This window comes from Fistularia commersonii, chromosome 12, assembly GCF_037954325.1.
Source record: "Fistularia commersonii isolate RoL2024-O1a breed Wild chromosome 12, RoL_Fcom_v1.0, whole genome shotgun sequence".
NCBI classification, from domain to species: domain Eukaryota; kingdom Metazoa; phylum Chordata; class Actinopteri; order Syngnathiformes; family Fistulariidae; genus Fistularia; species Fistularia commersonii.
In genome coordinates, this window is record NC_141295.1 from 1,481,485 (window position 1) to 1,497,825 (window position 16,341).

The 16,341-nt window shown below is 38.6% G+C and overlaps 1 protein-coding gene across 1 annotated transcript in view; it reads left to right on the forward strand.

The window, feature by feature from the left end:
• LOC147228077 (inactive rhomboid protein 2-like) overlaps window positions 1-15,956 on the forward strand; it is a 30,824-nt gene extending 14,868 nt beyond the window's left edge. The window contains exons 4-18 of the mRNA XM_086156275.1: window positions 784-967; window positions 2,105-2,326; window positions 3,403-3,531; window positions 3,992-4,098; window positions 4,312-4,530; window positions 4,841-4,952; window positions 5,166-5,240; window positions 6,950-7,111; window positions 7,606-7,694; window positions 7,845-7,908; window positions 8,078-8,172; window positions 8,287-8,362; window positions 8,451-8,551; window positions 9,045-9,198; window positions 12,990-15,956. Coding sequence (XP_086012401.1) covers window positions 784-967; window positions 2,105-2,326; window positions 3,403-3,531; window positions 3,992-4,098; window positions 4,312-4,530; window positions 4,841-4,952; window positions 5,166-5,240; window positions 6,950-7,111; window positions 7,606-7,694; window positions 7,845-7,908; window positions 8,078-8,172; window positions 8,287-8,362; window positions 8,451-8,551; window positions 9,045-9,198; window positions 12,990-13,424 — 2,224 coding nt within the window. The 3' untranslated portion in view covers window positions 13,425-15,956. The remainder of the gene's footprint in view (window positions 1-783; window positions 968-2,104; window positions 2,327-3,402; window positions 3,532-3,991; window positions 4,099-4,311; window positions 4,531-4,840; window positions 4,953-5,165; window positions 5,241-6,949; window positions 7,112-7,605; window positions 7,695-7,844; window positions 7,909-8,077; window positions 8,173-8,286; window positions 8,363-8,450; window positions 8,552-9,044; window positions 9,199-12,989) is intronic.
• Window positions 15,957-16,341: the final 385 nt, after the last annotated feature.

The window sequence follows — 16,341 nt, forward strand, 5'->3', positions numbered from 1 at the left end:
CAGCAACAGAATTAGCATCAGAACCTTGCGCAAAAAGGACTATATCAGCAGCATACATTAAGATTTCTACATCGCTGCAGATGGAGGGCAGGTCATTAATGTATAGACTGAAAAGTAATGGCCCTAGAATGGACCCTTGGGGCACGCCTGTTGTACAGGCTGTAAACATTTAGGTTTTATTTTTTATTTTGACGCATTGGTAGCGATTTTCTAGGTATGATTGAAACCAATTCATAGTATTTGCTGATAAATGAAAATTGTGCATTTTGGTCAAAAGCACAGAGTGGTTTACAGTTTCAAACACCTTACGAGGATCCAGAAAGATAGCCCCGACCACCCCTCCTTTGTCAAGACTGGATTTGATCACCTCGAAGAAATAGCAGCATGCTGTGTCAGTAGAACGGTTTGATCGGAAGCCAAATTGCATAGGATGTAACATGTTTCCATTGTCGAGGTGATCAATCAGAGAGTGAGAGAAGAGGATACAGAGAACGGGGTTAGATGGAGGAGTAAGTAAGTGAGTTATTGTATCATGATGGTGATTATGGTTTGCTTACAGACACAGCTGTTAATTTGTTTGTTGATATTACATACAGGATCTATGCTATTACTTATGGGTCCAGGCATTCTGTCAGAGTACTTCACTGACATCTTTGACATTCCCAGAAAATGTCATTACGAAGCTATGTATCCAACAGATACTGGTTCTTCAGTTCCTCAATATCATCTGTGGTATTACTGTCATACATGAAACATTTTGCACCCTCTTCTCTTTTTTTATAGGAATACAGCTCAGTGGTTTGGCGTGGGCGAGGATTGTGAGACTAAGCAGCAGGTATGGCAGAGGAAGAGCCTGCGGCATTGCAACCAGCGCTATGGCAAGCTGAAGCCTCAATATAGAGAGCCTGACACAGCTACCAGCTTTGACCAAGGCATGGACTCACCAGCCACACACAAGATGCCTAAGGTGATGTCTCAGGTGCCATGTGAAACATTGATTCAAATCCTGTTCATACAGAAATACATGTTCGCAGCATTCAGTATCTCCTTTTAACATGCTGGTCTTATAACTTGTAATTTTAGGGTTCTGGACATTTTTAATCAATTTCTCTCTCCTGGCACGTTCACACTCACACAGACGCACACACAAGATGTAAAATGTAATTTATTTTTAGTCAATCATATATGAAGTTCATGATTCATGAGACTCTTGAGAGTTGACGAAAACATCCTGTTTACATATTTGAATTTAACATAATTTTCTTGACAGTGTTTCAACTGTCCCCTATACACTGTAGATTATTACTATTACTATTACAGCTTTTCATACTGTTGGACATAGCGGTTATTTTCATACATTTCTTATCAAATTTTTGTAAGCTGTTTTTATTATTTGTTCATTATTTTGCTCTTTTGAATCTTTCAACAATATAAAATAAATCTCACTCGTGTCGAACCCAGATAGGGTGGCTCTGCTAGCTGAAATATGCTAAAGTTGATTTAGTTAAATAGATAATTGATAATATAGCCATGTCATAGTGTAAATCATTAATTATCTCCCCACTATTCCTACAGTCAGGGTTGTGGTGGGACCAGGGCCTTGCCCAGCTGATACTGGGGTAGAGGCAGGGTCCACCCTGGACTGGCTGCCAGGCGATCACAGGACCACATATACATTGGAGGCATAAAACGGGTTGCTCTGTCTTTCACATGTATGGGAAATTTGGACCCTGTTGTGATTCCTACTGGGGGGCCTCTCTGTGTGGAGCCTGCACATTCTCCCTGTGCAAGAAGGCATAAATAACAGAAGGTTAATTAGAAAAACTGGAAAATTGCCCGAATGAAAGAAAGAATAGTTGTTTGTGTGTTCTCTGCGATAGACTGATAACCGTTTAAAGGTGTAGCCTGCCTCTCTCCCAAAGACAGCTGGGATAAGCTATCCAGCATCGCTGTGGCCCTGAAAGCAGGATAAGCAGTAGATTATGAATGAATATTTTTGATATTTGGGAGGAAACACAACCTGGAGGGGAGCCTATGCAGACACATGCAAATTACAAATCAAATAATTTTTGATTATTTTTTAAAACCTTTTTTTCCCACCTAGATTGTGGATCCTCTGGCACGAGGGCGAGCCTTCCGTTACCCCGAGGAAGTGGAAAGTCGCTCCCCCAGGACTCCCCTCACTGCCCAGGGGATTCCTTTCACTCCAGGGATAACATCACTCAGCTCCTTCACTAGCCAGCGCTCAGGTTACAGCCGTTTCCCAAGACGTAAGAGGGAGTCTGTCGCCCGCATGAGTATCCGAGCTGCGTCCAACCTTCTAAAGGTGTGTAGGGTATCCAAAAGCGCGTGTGTGCATATATCATGAAAAATCTTAAAAGTCAGACAGTGAGGCAAAAAAGTATTTAGTCAGCCACCTATTGTGCAAGTTCTCCCGATCAAAAAGATGAGAGAGGCTGTTATTTTCATCATAGGTACACTTCAACTGTGAGGGATGGAATGGAGAGAAATAATCCTGGAAATCACATTGTAGGATTTTTAATTCATTAATTGGTAAATTCCTTGGTAAAATAAGTATTTTGTCACCTACAAACAAGCAAGATTCCTGCTTGTTACAGACCTGTAACTTCTTCTTGAAGAGGCTTTTCTGTCCTCCACATACTTCCTGTATTCATGGCACCTGTTTGAACTGGTTATCAGGATAAAAGGCACCTGTCCACACCTTGAAACAGTCTCACTCCAATGTCCACTGTGGCCAAGACCAAAGAGCTGTCAAAGGACACCAGAAACAAAATTGTAGACCTGCACCAGGCTGGTAAGACTGAATCAAAGCAGGTTGGCTTGAAGATATAAACTGTGGGGAGCGATTATTAAAAAATGGAAGACATTCAAGACCACCTATAATTTCCCTAGATCTGGGGCTCCATCCAAGATCTCACCCAGTGGGGTCAAAATGATCACAAGAATGGTGAGCAAAAATCCCAGAATCACATCTCATCTTTTTAAGCGGGAGAACTTGCACAATTAATGGCTGACTAAATATTTTTTCACCCCTGTATATGAAGGCCTAAAGTAAAAAGGAATTAACTACACTGTCATACATACATGACATTACTGTAGTTACAAGAATGTTGAGGCTAACAGATTATGAGGCTCTTCATTCTTGAAACTACACTTAATTTTGATTCATCATTTTGGAATGCAGAAGTTTTCCAACAACACAGATTTTAAGTACTCTCAATGTCATTTTGCACCATTCCTGATTAAGAATGAAATAAAATGGTCAGGTATTCTATTGCTTATTCCTTGGCTCCATTCAGAGCAGCAATTAGCTGTTCCAGGATTCATAATGCAGATAAGAAATACATTAATAATGTGATTTGTGTGTAATGTCATGTCCAGGGCCGTAGTGGCCTGGCAGGGTCCCAAGCAGGACGAAGTTTCCCAAGAAGGAGCTTTGCCAGGCCCAGCTGGCTGGATGAGGACACTGTGGATTCCGCTGATACATCGGAGTCGCTTTTCTTTAGCAAGGTCAGCAAGCACTCGGGCTCTACACTTGTTCATATCATAGCAAGTTTATTCCCTGTGGTTCTACCTTGCTGTATTTTGTTTTTGTTTTATTATCAATCATTGTTTTCTTACCGTACTCTTATCACATTTGTAATTGCCCCCAAGATTGAATTTCAGTCTTCCTCACATGGCCAATTTATTGTGATTTAAATGCTTATGTGCTTTTTTCTTTGTTTACCTTCCTTCCCTCCATCCTCTACTAATTATTCTCAGGATGCTGACACATACAGTCAAGCCAGCAAACATCATTAAAAGCATAATCTTATTCTACAATTAAACTATAGGACTGTTAGGTGAACATTGTCAGGAAATTTCCACTTCATATAAAAAAATCATATATGCCCGTCTTTTCTGAACAGTCGTGATTCCTGGTTGGTTATTTATAAGCAATTTTCAATGGTCTCTTTCTCTGTCTGGGTAGGTTGACGCTCATGATGAGTTGTATTCCATGGCTGATGATGTGTTTGAATCGCCTCCCATGTCTGCCTCATTTGCTCAATGTGAACAACTTGAACCGTTTTCAAGCCTGTGAGTATAAATAGATTATTGTATACTGTCTACAAACATCTTTGGCAAACTTCTACAATTGAATTTAAGCTTCCATGGTATTCTTTGACAGTTTAAGCTGAAAGATCTCTGCACATTTTTCCTCAACCACTAATTCTAATATTTTTTTCATCAAAATTTTATTTCAGTCTCAACAAACCTGCGTAATCCTTTTTATTCTTACCTTTTTACCAGGAAGGACATATCTCGAACACCTAGAACGCCTACGGCGGTGGTTGAGAAAGGTCATCCTCGTCGCGGACGGCGCATTGCTTCTCAAGTTAAGCTCTTTGCATTTCAAAAACACAAGCGTCAATATGGCATGGGTGTAGTGGGGAAGTGGCTGAACCGACACTACCGACGCAGCCTCAGCAGCAACGTACAGAAACAGCTTGACGACTTCCACAGCCACAGGTTGGGAGTAAATAATTGCTCATTTTCATGTACTGCTACATTAACATGCACACCAGAAAGAAGGAGAAGCCAATGGATTGCTCATGTTTATTTTTACGTATTTTGCGGCAGAAGTGGGACGGAAGGGGACAAGTGACAGACACAAGGCATAGAGACTGGGGGTGGGGGAGGAGGGTTGTAAAGGCACAGACATTTTGGTGAATTATTTTGACTAAATTTGGTAGGCATAGTCAATCAGTGTGTTGAAAAAAAAAATGATGGCTTGTTATTGATGTATGATTTATATTGAAAATATATTCTTTGTTTTTAGGCCCTATTTCACCTACTGGATAACTTTTGTCCACATAGTAATCACTTTGCTAGCCTGCTGTACATATGGTTTTGCCCCTGTGGGGTTTGCACAACATTCTGCATCTGAACTGGTGAGTTAATTTGAAAGCTTTAGAATCTGCTCCTAGAGTGTGCTTGGAATTTCCTGAAAATGGTTGGAAAATTGATTATTTACAAATTTCTGAATTTTCTATATTTCTGAATCACTCTATAAATTGTGCAAATGCAGTTGTCCTGGTGCTATATGGCATATCTCACTCCAACCAGTCCCATTTCAATTTTTATCACTCTGTTGCCCTCTACAGGTACTGAAGAACAAAGGTATTTATGAGAGTGTCAAGTATATCCAACAGGAGAATTTCTGGATTGGTCCTAGCTCTGTAAGTCTCTTGCTAGTGTAAGTTAAATTGTTGAATTGAAACTATCAAGACAGGATTTAGCTGTATGTCTATATCATTTAACTCAGGGGAGGCAAGAGATTTCAAAAGGCACGTGTTTTTAATGACAGAATATGTTGAAAGACTATTTTCTTCCGTGAAACAAATGTCTTTATTTTCAATACCTATTTAGACCAAAGTACTGCTTTAAGACACTGTGCATGCTTTCATGCATTATTAGCTGTAGTATTTAGAAGTGTAGAAGTCAGTAGAAGTGTGATGGTGCCCATTTTTAAGAATAAGGGGTGTGTGGAGAATTGCGGCAACTATAGAAGGATAAAGTTGATGAGCCATACAATGGAGTTATGGAGACGAGTGGTGGAAGCTAGACTGAGAGCAGAAGTCAGCATTTGTGAACAGAAGTATGGCTTCATGCCTAGAAAGAGTACTATAGATGCAGTATTTGCTTTGAGAATTCTAATAGATTACAGAGGAGGCCAGGGGGAGCTGCATTGCATTTTAGTAGACCTGGAAAAAGCATATGACAGGGTGCCAAGAGAGGAACTCTGGTATTGTATTGAGGAAGTCTAGAATGGATGAGAAATATGTTAGACTGGTGCGGGCGTGTATGCTAGCTGTGAGACAGCGGGGAGGTTTACTGTAGGGATAACAGAGAAGTTCAAGGTGAAGGTGGGACTTTATCAGGAATCAGCCCCTTCTTGTTTGCAGTGGTGATGGACAGTCTAACAGATGAAGTTAGACAGGAATTCCCATGGACCATGATGTTTGTGGATGACATTGTGATCTGTAGTGAGAGCAGACAACAGGTAGAGGAAAATCTAGAGAGGTGGAGGTATGTGCTAGAAAGGAGAAGAATGAGGGCTAGTTGCTGCAAGACAGAGTATATGTGTGTGAATGAGAGAAACCCGGGTAGAATGGTGAAGCTACAGGCAGTGGCGCTTAAGAAGTTGGAGGATTTCAGGTACTTGGGGTCAACAGTCCAGAGCAGCGGAGAGTGCGAAGAAGAGGTGAAGAGACGGGTTCAAGCAGGTTGGAATGGGTGGAGAAAAGTGTCAGGGGTACTATGTGATAGAAGACTATCAGCCAGAATGAAAGGAAAGGTGTGCAAGACAGTGGTGAGACCAGCGATGTTGTATGGACTAGAAACGGTAGCAATGACGAAAAGACAGGAGGCAGAGCTAGAGGTTGTACAGATAAGGATGCTGAAGTTCTCTTTGGGAGTGACCAGGATGGAGAAGATCAGAAATGAGTCTATCAGAGGAACAGGACATGTTGGATGTTATGGAGAGAAGGTCAGAGAAGCCAGACTGAGATGGTACAGAGGAGGGATAGTGAATATATTGGTAGACAAATGCTGGAATTGGAGCTCCCAGGGAGGAGGTCTCGAGGAAGACCAAAGAGAAGATTTATGGATGTAGTGAGTGAGGATATGAAGGTATTTGGTGTGAGAGAGGAGGATATAGAGAATACGGTTAGATGGAGAGGGTTGATTCGCTGTGGCAAACCCTGAAGGGAAAAGCCGAAAGGAGAAGATTTATGCTGTCATGGTCAGTTATTTGTATCTCCTGCCTGTTTTGCATGTATGTAAGAAGTGTTTTTTTTTTTTTTGTTTTTTTTTTAATTTGTCTTTTTTGCATTTCATTTGCTATTTGGGATTTATATATTTACAAACATTTATCCCGCTCTATCAGGAAGACCTGATCCACCTAGGGGCAAAGTTCTCTCCATGTATCCGTCAGGACACACAGATTGTCAGTCTGATCCAGAGGGCTAAGGACCTGGAGAGAGAGTCTGGCTGCTGTGTTCAGAATGACAACTCTGGATGTGTACAAACCCACAGCTCTGACTGCTCTGTAAGTATGTTATCACACACCTCATTATTTATCCTTATCTTTGCTGCAGTATGTTAACCCACATCTTCCATTTAAACTCATACCTGTCTGCTATAAGCAACACATATGCATATGATATTTGTTCTCAATTTATTCACGACTTGCATATGTGAACATACTGTACTTTATAGACTTCTTCTGTAAAGGCTTTCCTCATAGATATTCAAAGGGTAGACTCATCTAAGCACTAAAATGCAATTGCTATGCATTAAAAGTTCCCTTTACTTATTTTTGTCTTGCACATTTTGCCAACCTTTTCAATTAAATACGCACAGTTTGGATAATTAAAATAACATACAAAGGCACAATACCAAAAGTTGCATTTATAAAAATGCAACTAAATCTTCAAATGTTAAGGAGATGAATATTACTTACAGAAACACAAGATAACTGCCAATTACAGCTTTATTGTTCATTGCTGAATCTCATCAAGGTGACCATTTCATCTAATGCAGGAGACCCTAGCCACCTTTATTAAATGGAAAAATATACGTATCCAAATGATGAACAGGACCTCTGGCTCTGTTTGTCACCAGGATCCAAGGTAAGGATAAGTGTTTGCAGGATTATGTGTGTATTGCTTCTCAGTAAACAATAAATGTTACTATTATTATGTGTCTGTTCTGGTGTTTTGGGATTATATGAAAATTTGAAAATCATTATCTTTTATTTGTGCTTTGCACAATGTGTTCAGAGTATGTGAAGTACCTGCCTCTATAGTGCCTCACATTTGGCCAGATGACATCACCCAGTGGCCGGTAGGGAACGCTCGCTGCGATGTTCATGTTTTCTCCCTCTTTGATCAGAAAAACATCTTTCTTCATAATTTATTTATCCCAGATGTTGCACAAAATGAAGTATGAAGAACATTGTATTTTTTTTGTATCTTTATTTTGTTTTTTTTTTTGATTAAATGTTGTTACCCAGGTTTGTACAGTTCCCAAAACATGGAACCACACAGGCTTAAGGCACATGGACTGTAACATCAAGGGGCGACCTTGCTGCATAGGAACTAAGGGCAGGTGAGAAATGCGACACAATATAGTTTCTGCTTGTTTTAGGCCTGTAGATCTCTTCGAGATGTTGTTTGTCCATCTGAAGAAGTTTGGAATTTTATCTGACATTCCCCCTTTCAGATGTGAGATAGCAACCAGGGAATATTGTTCTTTCATGCATGGTTACTTCCATGAAGAGGCCACACTCTGCTCACAGGTAAGATTTGGGTCTCTCTGTATTTGTGTGAATTGTAGGAGCTTGCCTGTTGATGTAAGAGTATATATCTAATCAGTTGTCTTATCAGGTCCACTGTTTGGATGATGTATGTGGTTTGTTGCCTTTCCTCAACCCGGATGTACCTGATCAATTCTATCGTCTCTGGCTGTCCCTCTTCCTCCATGCAGGGTATTTTAAACCACATCGTACTTTCTTTATCATTCTTTCTTTATAAGCATTTTGAAATTACTTTTGATGGGTTTTTGAGTGTCCTGAATAGCTAGAATACTTCATATATTTCCATTGGCTATAAATGACCTGCAATGAAGATTAATCTTGGTTTAAATCTTTTCTACTGTAATTCTAATGGTTACTAAACAGTCTTGTTATGTTCTCATCAATCAGGATATCAGTGTCAACTGAATAGCCTAAATAAGTCTCAACTGCACGTGCACTGCCATCTCACATGGCTGTTATTAGTGTTTAGTCTGAGCACATGGGCAATCCCCAAGGTATGGTTTTAAAACGTGTCATAAATCCTCCAATGGAGCTCTGAACAAAGTAAATGCTTGTAATTAATAGTAGCATGTTGGAGATAGAGCAATTCAGTGATATGAGCAGTGTGCAGATATGTATAGATGTGTATTGTCCCAAGGCTGATGTGCACGCTTGTGTTTTTCAGGCTGCTTCATTGTCTGGTGTCAGTGGTGTTTCAGATGACTATAATGAGGGATCTGGAAAAGCTGGCTGGTTGGGTCCGCATTGCTATCATTTATATCCTCAGTGGTATCACTGGAAACCTTGCGTCTGCCCTTTTCTTGCCTTACAGAGCTGAGGTGAGTTCTTTGCAATAATAAATGCATGTACAGATGTCAAAACTGAAGCTTTTATGAAACGTTGCATGAAATGTGGACTGTACCCGGGGAAAAGAGGTTATGTCTCATAAAAGGTTCTAAGGTTTAATTTTCAGACTGTAACAGATCAGTATACATGATCTGAGATAAGAGGGAGACCGTCACATTACTTAGTATAACCAAAAGTATAGGATCTTGCATGTACTTTTTTTTTCATAAAAGCATATTCATTATTGGAATAGGCATTTTCTATATGTGACAAAGCAACATGCTTGAACACAGTAAGATATACCCAATTTGGACACAATTTTTTTTGGCAAAACCATGACCAATGATCAAAAAACAAAACAAATGTGATCATAGTCATATATTTCATATTCATAAAGACAATAGAAAATATTGCTTGCAGTTATACATCAGTAATGTATTCTATTTGAATGTTAATATCAATGTAAAAGATGGAATGAAAATGGCAGTAAACCTATTGCAAAAGCTCACCGCTTCACATCAGAAGGTATTTACATTTTAATGAAATGCATTTAGGCCAAAAATAGATATCTAACTATAAACACATAAAAAAATTGCCAATGTTGTTTGCTAATGCTTCTTTGATATTTTGTGTTGTTTTGGAGGATGAACTGTGAGTTTCAATTTAAAAAATAATAAAGGGGTAATTATAATAGATAATTATCTTTTATCAACAATTAAACTATTAATCACAAACATGTTTGGTTTATACAGTTTTTTTTCATGATTCCTTGGAAGTGACAAACATGTCCACATACACATAATTATTTATCACTACGTACCTCAGCTCACTTTCCTCTGCTCAGGATTATCAGGTCTAAAGGGTCATACCAAATAAATACAAAGAATGTTTGACAGACATAAATCTGCAAGACATTTACATCACATTTCAGACTCAAATATTAAAAGAAATCAAATGAAACTGTACATTAATAGAAGCATTGGAATATTAAATAGACTGCCTGAAAAGGCCACGTTGTAGAGGTCTTGGTACCAAGTTAATCCACTCTTAAGGTTTCGATGGAAAGTTGTGCGTGTCAGTCAAGATTAACTTGCGTGGGCATTTGTGAGTACATGTTTGTGCACGTATGCTTGTGATGCAGCAGAACAGAGAGGCAGTTGAGTCAACATCTTTTAACTTCATCTTTTATATTGTTGTTTGCCAAAACCTGTTAAGCTGTGTAAACCATCAAGTAGACCACAGTCTGGATTACCTACTTTTTACCGCCACTGCTGTTTTTGCCAGTATGCCTCTCTCTAAAGCCCATTTTCTCCTTTCAGGGCTTAGAGTAATGCCATTGTGTGGATTTCCACAGGCCACTGTTGTGGTAGCTGGGGAATGAGATTACATGTTTTCTTATAAGACATTGTTTCTTATATGACTTTCTTTAAGACAATTGTTGCCAAGGAAAGACATCATATTACAGTCATATAATATTCCAGGTCTGCATACCATTCATTCATGTCATTCTGTAGTTGATATTTTTAAGAATTCCTCTATTCACTTATGTCAAGGTCAAAAGAAGCTACTAAATACAGCATTTTACATTCGGCAATGAGAGTGATTTAAAATTGCAATAAATTCTTCGACTCTACAATGTTGACGACATCTGCTACATTCTTCATAAAACAACTCCAGTTGCTCCATCAGATATTAGAGTGGGGAGACATGAGATGGCTCTCAGTATGGCGTATTTTGACGTGAGAGCCAGAAATCTCACCATCCTTAGAAGTGACAAGCTCACAGGTCTTCCCACCAGGAATAGCCAGAGATAGCACATGCAAGGCACAACACTGGGCGGTCAAGCCACTTACAGAGGTGATTTAAGCAGATTAACCTTTAACTGTTAAGAAGACCCTGTGGCTTTTCCGCGTAAACTCAACAACTATGGCTTTTACCATAGCAATTCTAACAAGTGAGTCATCTGTAATATGTCGTAAAAGTTTACTGTCTCAAGCTATATCCTCTCTAATGAAACTTTACCACTACTGTCATCATTTTTCAATTGAAGAGGGGGTTTGATTTTTGTATTTCACAAAAGTAATAATTTTTTTTTTTTTTTTTTTTTTTTTGCAAAAATCAAATTGTCAAAAGAATTCAAACTGAAACGTACAAAGTCCAATTACATTGTAAGGATGCAATTGAAATTGAGTGATGCTATTTTTAAATTGTGCCCAAAGAAATCTGAACTGCAGAACTATAGTATGTAAAATGTTGAAAACTAATTGTCAACTGAAAAAAAAAGGCAGGTCTATCAATAAGTAAAGAAATGTGTATAAAAATGTATTAAAAGCTGAGAGTGTTTTGCAAAAAAAACAACTAAAGATGGTTCCAGAGCCAAGCTGGAAACAGAGTGTATTTTATGAAGTAAATATTTCATTTCATTTTATTTTCCAAAACTCAAGTTATTACCAGAGAAATTTCCCCCAGTTTTTAGCTATGGCTCCTCATATTTTGGACAATGAGACACAAGTAATTGCTGGATGTTCCTGTCAGTGTTTAGTAGGGCTAGAGTGGCACTTAAAAATAGAGACAAATTGACTGGTCAGTGAATCGATTCTTAAAGTATAGTTCATATTGTCAGTGGTTAATAGCCCACCTGGCAGCTATGTGCTTTTTTGGAAATGTCCCCCAAACCATTAAAGTTTATTGTATAATGTTGGAGCAGTGACGGTGTTGTACTGGTACGGTGGGCCACACCAGTTTCTCGAGCAGAGGGTCTGCAACTACGGATAAGTTTAGTCTTCTGTAGATGAGCTGCTTTAATGATACATGGCCACCAAAGACCACAATTGTATTTCTCCAATTCTTTTAGAAATAAAATCTGTTTCTCAGGATTTTTTCGAGTAAAGGGCAATTTCAATCTTTGAAGAAATGAAATCAGTTCATTTTTTTAACCTGGCAAAGACCAGGCCATTTTAAAAACCATCTGGGACTGAACCAATGCAAAGGCTATTGAAAAATGTAATGATGAAATAATATTCCCTTCATGACTAATAGGGTAGAGTTTCCAAAAGCTGTGTCGCTGTTATGGGTGATTGTGGGTGTTGCTTACCTTCGCAGATTAGCCAACTGATTCACTGATAGGGCAAACTTCCAAACTGAGTGCTGACGTCACGCTAATCTTCTCACCTTTGGGTCTGACCCAGAGCAGGCTCTTCAGCTATCCACAGAACTAGAAATTAAAAATAATATGGGCATGTGAATTTTGGAAAACAACACATAACCGGTCTGTCCCGCATATATTATAATTCAGGCTATAATTAATGATTATGTATTTTTGTTTCTGTCAAGAATTGTGAATCATCATTGGACATGATAGGTAATTTGATCCAATGGTGGCTAACTATTTGTGAACAAGTTTTCCTGGTTCTGGATTATATGCCTCACGGTGATGGGCACAATGAACATGAAACACTCTGATGTGAACTTGTTGACAAATATTTATAATCCGGTTGAATCACAGCTGATTCTGCTCCAGTACAAGGTGTGCAACTGTGCATGTACAATTTTTTAAAATCTGAAACACAATTGAATACTGTATTCATAGTTCAAAGCTATTCAACAATAAGATCATTGTTATCAACATAGTGGGATAAAGAGAAAAGGCAGTGTGCAGGATTTAATGATGCTGAAGCATCTCAAACATGTATAACAGGCTTATTCTGACAAGAGTCTGAAGAAAACTCAGTATGATGGACGCTTTATGTATGGCATGTATCTAATGCATTTTCTCATCTTTCAGGTGGGTCCAGCTGGATCTCAGTTTGGACTCCTTGCTTGCCTGTTTGTTGAGCTATTTCAAGGTTGGCAGATGTTGGAGAAACCATGGAAGGCCTTTCTCAAACTGTTGGGCATCGTTTTTTTCCTCTTCCTCTGTGGCCTTCTGCCTTGGATTGACAACATTGCTCACATTTTTGGTTTTCTAAGCGGCTTGCTGCTGTCCTTTGCCTTTCTGCCCTATGTCACTTTCGGGACTTTTGACAAGTACCGGAAACGTATCCTGATCGGCGTCTCCCTTTTGGCCTTCGTCGGACTCTTTTCTTCCCTCATCGTTTGGTTTTATATTTACCCCATTAACTGGCATTGGCTAGAACATCTGACTTGCCTGCCCTTCACAAACAAGTTCTGTGAAAATTATGACATAGATCACAACATTAATGAGGTGGTGCACTACTAACGGGGAAGCTGATGATATACCTGCGGAAATGACATCTGTGCTACTGATCCAATACCTGCTATACAACTGCTCAGTCCCTTGGTTCCAAGTTTATTAAGTGACCTTTAAAGACTGGCAATCTTTTTTTTTTTTTTTTTATTGTTTACCCTCCTCAGAAAAAAATCTGTTTGCTTTTCATTTCTAAATCCTCAGCAAGGTGTCACGGCATGTTTGCCAATGAGCTAGCATGTCTTTGGAATCAGTAACTCAGGATATCAATATGCAAAGAGCAGCTGTCTTCGGGAAAACAATCTAAAAAAAGAGAAGACTGTCTGCTTCATCAGTACTTCCAAGATGCCAAGCGAATAAATGCTTTCTCAGCCCCTTTGCCCTACAACTCTGGACAACAGCTGAAAAAGAGCAAGATAATCTTGTGTCTTGTAGTCTTTGACGTGTGGTTCATCTGATGCCTACAACTTTACCTCTTCAGCATTTGATGCAGCGAGTTCTCGTGGTTCAGTTTTTAAAAGCCGGCAAAAGTTGGCATTTGGAAGGTTACACTGTATTAACTACGCATGTCATTGAAGTAAATGTACTAAAATGCTTGTAAACAGGCACAGAAGGCAAGTAAGGCAAACTGAATACAGGTATCTCAAACCACTCGCTGCCTTAAAAATTGTTTTGGACTTTTCATAGTTGTATTGTGTAACTTTTTGTTTAAGTTCAATATCATTTCATGGATCCATACATTTTGGATACAGTGTTGTATCATGTCACTGAACCATCATTTTCTGATGCAAATTTACCAAAGCTAATATCGAAAGTTGCTTTGATGCACCTTTTTTTCATGACTATATTTTATTTGAGATACCAATAGGTTAGAGCAATTAGTTCTGCTTTTGCATTTGTCCATTCAGCTTTACTCATGTTTCATATTAGATATCTGACAGATATAATTGATTTGCCTCAACTGCTTTTCTATAACTAACCTGAACCAATGAAGATATATTTATTTTCATGAGTTTTTCTCATTCAAGTTTTTTTTCTTCCATCAAGGCAAGTACCCAGATAGTACTTTGGGCAGCACAGTTACAATTACAGCTCAGAGAAAGATTTAAGATTCGAGTTTATTGTCACATGCACAGTGTAGAAATGTGTTTCCCGTTACAGTGAAATTCCTACTTTGCTGTCCGGAGTGCTTTTGGATATGTGCCGATAGGAAGTGTATAACATGATTTCCATGCTTTCAAATCTATGCACCAATTTGATACCAAGTAATTTAATCCGTCCTGAAACGAGGGACAGTTTTATCCTCCAAATAACCATTATTTCTACCTGCAAAAGAATTCAGAAAATCAGCTAAGCTTTGCCATGCAGTATTGGCAGACCGTAGCCTATACAGTTGTCAAGAAAAAATATATTTTCATCACGATCGTGTTATGTACTCTACTCTTTTGTATGATGAAGGGTAAAAGCAGCACTGGAATTCATACGCTTTTGGATTGTCGAAAATGACAATGAAAGTCTCGTCTGTGTGCCAACGGTTACATCATTTTACTTTTGGTCATGCGGAATTAGTTTCCAATTTTCAAATTTCACCTAACTTGCATATTTATTCATGGCCCCTGGATTTGACATGCATCAATAAATTGTTCGAATTGCATTTCATTTTAACCTGTATCTTGCTAATAGATTATATCTTATATGGATTTTATACTGCAGCATTGCAAACTTTGTGATTTGCATCGTAATTTATTCTTGCAGCTTTTAGATTTGATGAAAACAGTCCGAATCACGAGTTACCCTTTATTTCTCACAGGAGCCTTAAAACTTGATCTGTAGAAGTTTCTTTCATTACCTTTTGGATCTCCTCAAGATAGAACCACTGAAACTAAAAGCTTTTTAAGGTGATCATGTCGCCACAGAGGTGTGGAAAGGTTCAGACTGTAAATGCGGACTATCTCTCCACGTATTTATTATTAGAGCTTATTACTTGGGTAACATTTCCGGTTCTTCTGAGTAGGGTGAGTACCTGCAGTTTTCCCTTGCTCTAGTTTGTTGTTGTGTAGGTTTGTGGCATGTGTTGACCCCAGCTGTTAGGAAAGCCACAGTGAACTCAGTCGTGCTGAGGATTATGGGAGTTACTGAGTTACAAGATTATGAGCTGACTCACAGGTCATACGGTGTTTTTGAAAAGACAAGTTGTATTTTGGGCAAGTGAATAGTTTTAGTCAGTTTCACATCTTAACTGTGCCTTTGATGCTTGAGCATGTGGTTATTTTGATCCGATTGATAACCTGCATAAATACTCATGGTGGTGCGTCGTTTCTGCCTCTGTTCCGGCTGGGACCAAATGATTTAACTTTTTTATATATTGGAATAAAAGGGACAGTTTAAAATTGCCATCGTGGTCACTGAGTTGATTTATTGTACTCTTAATGTGAAGCCTTTTAAGGTTAAAGAAGTCATAGTTATAAATGCAACTCAAGAAGTAATTCTGTCCGGGTGCTGTCTGAATGCTGCTCGAATTAAATTTTGTTAACTGTCAGTCAATAACTGACATGGCATGATTTTTTTTTATTCAACATTTAATGGGTGTGTTTCAATAATAATACTAACTGCCAACACTACTTAAATGATTTGATTAAAATGTATAAACTCAAAAACAGACTGAAACTATCTTGTGGTAAGATTCTTTATATGCATGCCAAGATACTATTGCCATGTATTATAAATAAAAATACTTGACACTGAATATTTACAAAATAAAACTTTATTTTTTTGGAATGTACATAGTATACATACAACATACAAAATAAGACTTTGGGAGGCAGAGATGGCGATCTCATGTGCAATGGAAAAGCAAGAAGCAACTATTAAGGAAACATATTAAAATCAGATACTTAAAATAAAGAGATATTAGTGATGGCCTGGGGAT